At 39.0% G+C, this 6,340-nt stretch overlaps 1 protein-coding gene across 1 annotated transcript; it reads left to right on the top strand.

The window, feature by feature from the left end:
* The first annotated feature begins 1,782 nt into the window (after positions 1–1,782).
* fkbp7 (FKBP prolyl isomerase 7) lies at positions 1,783–6,222 on the top strand. Its single transcript, XM_053439626.1, has 4 exons — positions 1,783–2,114; positions 2,484–2,635; positions 3,841–3,968; positions 5,172–6,222. Exons 1-4 carry the CDS (start codon positions 1,900–1,902, stop codon positions 5,331–5,333), a joined length of 657 nt encoding a protein of 218 aa, XP_053295601.1. The 5' UTR covers positions 1,783–1,899; the 3' UTR covers positions 5,334–6,222.
* Positions 6,223–6,340: the final 118 nt, after the last annotated feature.

The raw sequence follows: 6,340 nt of genomic DNA, 5'->3' as shown, positions 1-6,340 counted from the left end.
CATACATAAAACATGTATACATAGGTAGAACATTGCAGATACAGGTGCATGAAGGGGTCAGACCCTATGCTACAGAATGCAATGATGTGATAAATGGCACTTACTTATAGCACTTTGTAGTTTTGCTTTATTTTTGAAGAAATTGTTCTTTCTTGATTCTTGTTGTTCTGGGTTTGTACCCTCGACGTTGAATGCCCTTATTGTAAGACGCTTTGGATAAAAGCATAAGCTATAATGTAATGTAAAACTGACTCGGCTCCGTTTTTATTTTCCATCTTTGCACTGGTGGAATTTCCATTATTCAGAATTTCAGGTATTGCACAATTAATACTTTCTTTAAATGTTTCCTTTGTTATTTTTGAGTAAATACTAATATTTCTCAGTAGTTGCCATCATCAGTTTGAATCTCCAGGGAGTCAAGATGACACTCAGTGACTTTGAAGTTGATCTGATGAAAGCTCGAGGAGGGTTAGGGTTACTTAAGATAATAACCTTAGTTCAAGTTGGTTTGTTAAAATATACAACGTGTAAAACAACATTTTCATCAGGCCTGAATTGCCCACAAAGTTTGGTGAGTTTTCGAGTATGTTCAAGCCGTCAGAAATAAGATGAATTTTCCAGAATAATCAAATGAAAAGCAAAAGGGCCTTCGCACTGTCGGTGTCATAAACACATGTGTCATTTAAAAATAGTTTTGGATCAGTCACTTAACGCCAGGTTTTAATTTCAGATAGCAATATTAAAGCTTAAAATAAAGTGTCTTTCAATTTCTGTTTGCCATGTGTATCAAAACAGAAATTTGTGTTTTTTTTAATCTTTATTACGCTCACATCCACCCAAACCTGCCGCTGATAAAATACATACGTATCTCAGGCTACATGGTAATAACTAAAGTTCTATTGAATCTAATCTATGGGTGTGAACCGGTACAAAGACATAGAGTTTCAATAACACTGTTAATCTTGTGAATAGGAATAATTCTGAAACCGAAACAGCAAAACAAAGGTCAACAAACACGGATTTGCAGATGCAGCATGTTGAGCTCTCATTATTTGGCTCATGTAGCAAAACCCCCAGTTGGAGAAAGGGTTGGTACGTTGTTATTAAAACACTTTTTTATGTTATTATGCTACTAACGTCCCAAGAAACGTTAAAAAATAAAGTTGTAAGAAAAAAGTAGAAGAAAAAGCGAGTGTCTGTGAATGAGAAAAATGAAAACCTTGTATCAGATGAGTTATTCTCTTATCGACAGTAATCGTTATATTGACTATGATCACGATAAAGTCGATGACTGCTGTCGGGTTGTGTTCTGTCTGTCTGTCTGTCGATGATACTGATCTTAATAGTTTTATTCTCACGTAATTTTTTCGTCACTTCTACATGTATGACCTTGACCTTAATTGAAATTTGAAAATAAAAAAACTGGGAAACTGAAAAGAAACTAAATGAAACTTTATGCAGCAGTGTTTATCTCAATTAAGTATGTCTGTCATTTACTGATGACACTATTACACTATATTACATGTATGATCCACGCCCACCTTCCTTCCATTAAGTCCAAAAAGTTGCTGGAAACATTATAGTTCGATTTGCTCTAAGCCCCTCGTGTAGTCTGTCAGGCAGGATTTATCCTCATGTCGCGTTACCCAACCATGTATTAAATCAATATTATATGTTATGTGTTAAAACATATACTCACACCCGAGCCCACAACGCAGCTCTCTTGATAAAAACCAGGTTCAGGATCAGGACCCTCCCATCATCTGTACGAACCAGGAAGCAGAGGCGCCTGACAGACTAAACCCGGGGCTAGTTTTCCCCTCCTCCTTCCTCCAGCAGCTCTCCACGTCTCCACAGCGAGTGAAGAACGAGAAGTTGCCACGAAAGCACCGCAGCACGATGTGGAGCGTGTTGACCTGCACCCTGTGCCTCCTGGTGGCCTCGCAGCTCGGCCCCCGGGCTGTCCGGGCCTCGGCCGCCGAGCTGGAACCCGAGGTGAAGACTGAGGTCGTGTTCAGGCCCGAGACGTGCACACAGAAGAGCAAGAGAGGAGACCTGGTCAACGTGCACTACGACGGATTCCTCGAGGAAAATGGGTCCCAGTTCTACTGCAGGTCGGTGGATGATGGGCCAGGGAAACCAGTTGGCTGCAGCTGATGGGGATTAACTTTGCAAACAGTTTGATTTGATTTGAGAGTTTATTCCCAGTGTCTGGTCTATATCATCTTTTGTAAAAGCCTTTTTTTTTTTTTTACTGTGTCACAGATATTAAGGTTATTATTAAATAGGTGGGTTTGGTGTGGGGGTTGTTCTTTTTGTACTCTAACCCTCCTGAGTATCTATGACCCATGAGTATCCATGATGAGGATCTGTCCATCCCAGCACAGATTCATTCACATAAACCCTTGTGATATATAAACTGACTCACTGGTTGGATGTTGTGTCTTTTTTTTTTGTTTGTTGTTGCATTGTGTCTGTCTCAGTCGATCAGACAAAACTGGGCACCCTCAGTGGTTCGTGTTGGGCATCGGACAAGTCATCAAGGGCCTGGATATCGGGATGATGGACATGTGTCCTGGAGAGAAACGAAAGATAACGGTCCCCCCTGCCCTGGCATTTGGAGAGAAGGGCAAACGTAAGTGGATGTAGTAAAGTCCCCACACGTTGTCTCTTATAGGGAAATGGGATTTAAATTTTTTCAAGTAAGTGCATATATATCAGGTTATGGGGCGGAGCATCATTCTCAGCTTGGTTCAATTTAGTCACTTACAAGAAACAGATTTGATGCCAAATGCCAAAATATCATGTCAAGCTCCAAAAACACTGGATCCTACATTTTCCACCGGCACGTCAAAGGTATCTTTTCATCTAACACTCCAGGCTTTAGTTGAATTAAGTTGAGGAAGTGTCCAAAGTAGCTTGTGAGAGCCAGGCACTTATAGTCTCTAAATTAATCATAGGTGTGTTCTGGGTGTAACGTGTAATAAGACAATCAGAGTGCCATCTACCAATCCTTATAAAACCATGATGGGTTTAAAAATGCAGCTGATGTTACAGTCCCGGCTTTTAATGTCTGATTTAGCTGTTTATCTTCAATTGATGCAAACACCAGACAGCAGCTGCCACATTTGTAGAAGAATCTATTGTGTGCAAGAAATTGAGTTATATGAATCCCACTAATACAGTTTGAAATCCTGTTTTTGTGCTAGAAGAGCCATGGTCGGTCATGCTCTCCTGTTTCTCTCTTTCAGCACTTTAATTGAAAGAGCATCACACCTCTTGCTCCTCAGCCGTCCCTGGCATGAACTGTAAGCATGCTCTAAGGTTTGAAGGTCTCTGCGTCATTTCTCTCTTGCATGTGTGCTTTCAGAAAACTAACAGCTAACTGTATTCTTACCTTAACCTGCTGTTTCCTAAAAACCTGTGGATCTTTGTATGTGCACTGTGATATGATCTGATTGTGAACTTACCCATCCTGGGACTCTGTGCTTCAAGCTTCTCTTTATCTGTCAAGGAAATGCTTCTGTTTCCCCATTAACCAGTTTATATTCTTACAACCATTCAAGGCTCTTGTTACAAAGGTAAAGTTTCAATTCACCTACAGAGCTTAATGCTTTGTAGGATCTTGTGCTTGAAACCATGTGTTTCACAAAGTCTGAAAATACAACTGATCTTCCAAAAATGCAACACCCATTCTTCTTGAAATGCAGTCAAATGAACTTCACAAGGTAGAGAATGATCAATTATAAGTTAAAGTTGTAAGTCATGATTATAGTTTTATAAGGAAATGCAGTCTTTTATAATTTTGACATTCTGTTTTTATCCCTCATGCTGAAATAGATCCGGTGCCGCCCAACGCCACAGTGGTCTTTGAGGTGGAGGTCTACTCAGTGTCCAGGGGACCACGTAGTATGGAAGCTTTCGGAGAGATGGACAACGATAGCGACAAAAGTCTCTCAAAGGCTGAGGTAACTCATACTTAGAATATGATAAAAGGCTAAAGGGGCTTATTAGGGACATTATTAACGGCCCCAGTAACTGTTGCTCTGTGGTTTGATGTAACAAAGTATTTAGGAATATGAAACATTTAAGTCAAACACATAAATTAAATAAAATGCCATAAAGTTAGATGTTGACACGTGTCAAGATGGCCGAGCAGATCAAAACCACTCTAATGGCACTCAAAGCAACATAATGCAACTTATTCACCATAAAATAGTTACTTTTAAAATTAGATTTATCATTCACTGACTTGGAGTTGGGATGAAGGTGCCGCCTTCATTCACCCTCCTCCCCCTGAAAGTCTGTTATTGCTCTATGTAACTTTGGTGAGCGGAATACTATATTGATAGGCCTAGTTCTTCCCTATATGAAAAGGTTATAGTGTTGCTTTAAATTGAGAGAGCCACAGCAGCTGTTTCAGCCTGGGTCACATCTGCTGGGTGAAGATAAAGCCAACTGCCTCCAAGCTTTAGATTAATATCATATAGACGCGAGTAAACAAAGTAAACATGTGTATTTCCCAAAACATGATGTTGTTTTTTTCACAACCACCTTTATGATGTCAAATGTTCAATTAAATAAGCACAAACCAACATTGATCCTGGAGTTCTGAGGCCTTGGGAAAAGAGGTAATAACAAGCTTGAGACAAACATATGTCTTTTCTATCAATGTTCGGCTTCATGTTAATTAAGTGCCACAGACAAAACTCATAACCTAGAATACTTTATGGTATAACTATTAAATTACAGGTTATCCAAATATAAAGGATTAACAAAAACAAGCCAAAGTAACCCCACCTACTTTCCTCATAAAGATTAAAGGCCACATGGGAAGTAAACTTTATACAAGAAACTAAATAGGCTATAAATCATTAATTATTAACCTATTTCAAGTTTTTATTGACCACATGAAGGACAATAGTCCGGAGATATTGATATAATAATTGTTATCAAACAAAAAGAATGTTGTTGCCTAAAAGTTCATGATGTTATCTGGATTGTTGGTGGCCCATCGGGTACAGAGGTGAACAACCTGCTATCAACACCTCAGTATTCTTTCTTACCACTGTGATATGGAACCAGAAGAGCAGAAACATATTTATTATAGACGACGAGTGTTGCAGCGTATGTCTGTTATTTATTCTGATAAAGTTTTCCTCCATCATCAGGTGAAAGAATATTTGAAACTGTCGTATGAGAAAGGAGGGAAGCCACGCGACGACGCTTTCTATGAGAAGATCATGGCCGACATATTCCACAAGAGCGACCAGGACAAAGACGGAGTGATCAGTGCAAAGGAGTACAACATCTATAAACATGACGAGCTCTAGGCTCACAAGTAGTCGATCCTGTCATTGCTGTTTATATAACTTTGGTCAATCAGACATTTAGTTAAACATGAGAAGGTGAAGGAAGTGGAGTTTGTTTGGTCCTCACACCTCGCTGGGCCTCGTCCCATTTTCTTCTTAGTGGTTTGAATTCTGCAGAAGTGAATCTCTTTCTTTTCTGTTGTTGATTTCTCCTTGTATCACGTTTCATTAGTTAAATGACAACAATAATGAATATAAGTTCTGCAGTGAGACCCTGTGATTTATTATAGATTGGATTGGATCTCATGGCTGTGATGCTTTGGACCAAAGCTTCTTCAAAACCAATTCATGTATCTGTCAAAAACACCAAACATACAGATAGAAAATTCTGTGGAATCCCCCTGTAACTGTTTTCTAATCTCAGTTTCATAATGAATGTTCACTTTTAAAAGCAGACAGGATACAAAGTATTCGCTTAAAATAACTAATGACTAATCACTAACCTCACTAAATGTAAGTTGTGTCCTTTTTCATTCAATGTGCAGCACAGTGGACAAACCACAACATCGCACAGTGCAGTAAAGTAATGTTGTAACAATGGAACATGTCATGTGAGAATCTGAGATGTTGGTTCATGTAGATACAGGAACCAACAACCGCTCAGTTTTTCCTTCTTCCTGTGGATTTTCTGCCCTCGAACCTGCAGCGCTGCACCAGTATGTCCAGTATGAACAAATGTAAATTAAAGGAAATCTGGCTGAGGTTTCAATATCATGGATGATAAAAAGGCACATGGTGAAATGTTGTTGTCTGGATAAATGTGTGGAAAACTACAGTTTGTCCCGTGTAAGTTCCTCCTGTTGCTGATCATGTTCACTCGGAATAAAATAAAATCCAGTAAAGCAGGAAAGTGAATATTTGGTATTATTGTACATCGATATCTAAAAAAAGTGTAGCAGTGAAAGCTGGAGTTTATAATTAAGCTATTCATTAATAAAGGTTTCTAACACAATCACATTTTCATTTAA

This window comes from Pleuronectes platessa, chromosome 14, assembly GCF_947347685.1.
Source record: "Pleuronectes platessa chromosome 14, fPlePla1.1, whole genome shotgun sequence".
In the NCBI taxonomy this organism is placed as follows: Eukaryota; Metazoa; Chordata; class Actinopteri; order Pleuronectiformes; family Pleuronectidae; genus Pleuronectes; species Pleuronectes platessa.
The sequence above is the reverse complement of the archived record's forward strand: the minus strand, read 5'-3'. Positions and strand labels throughout refer to the sequence as shown.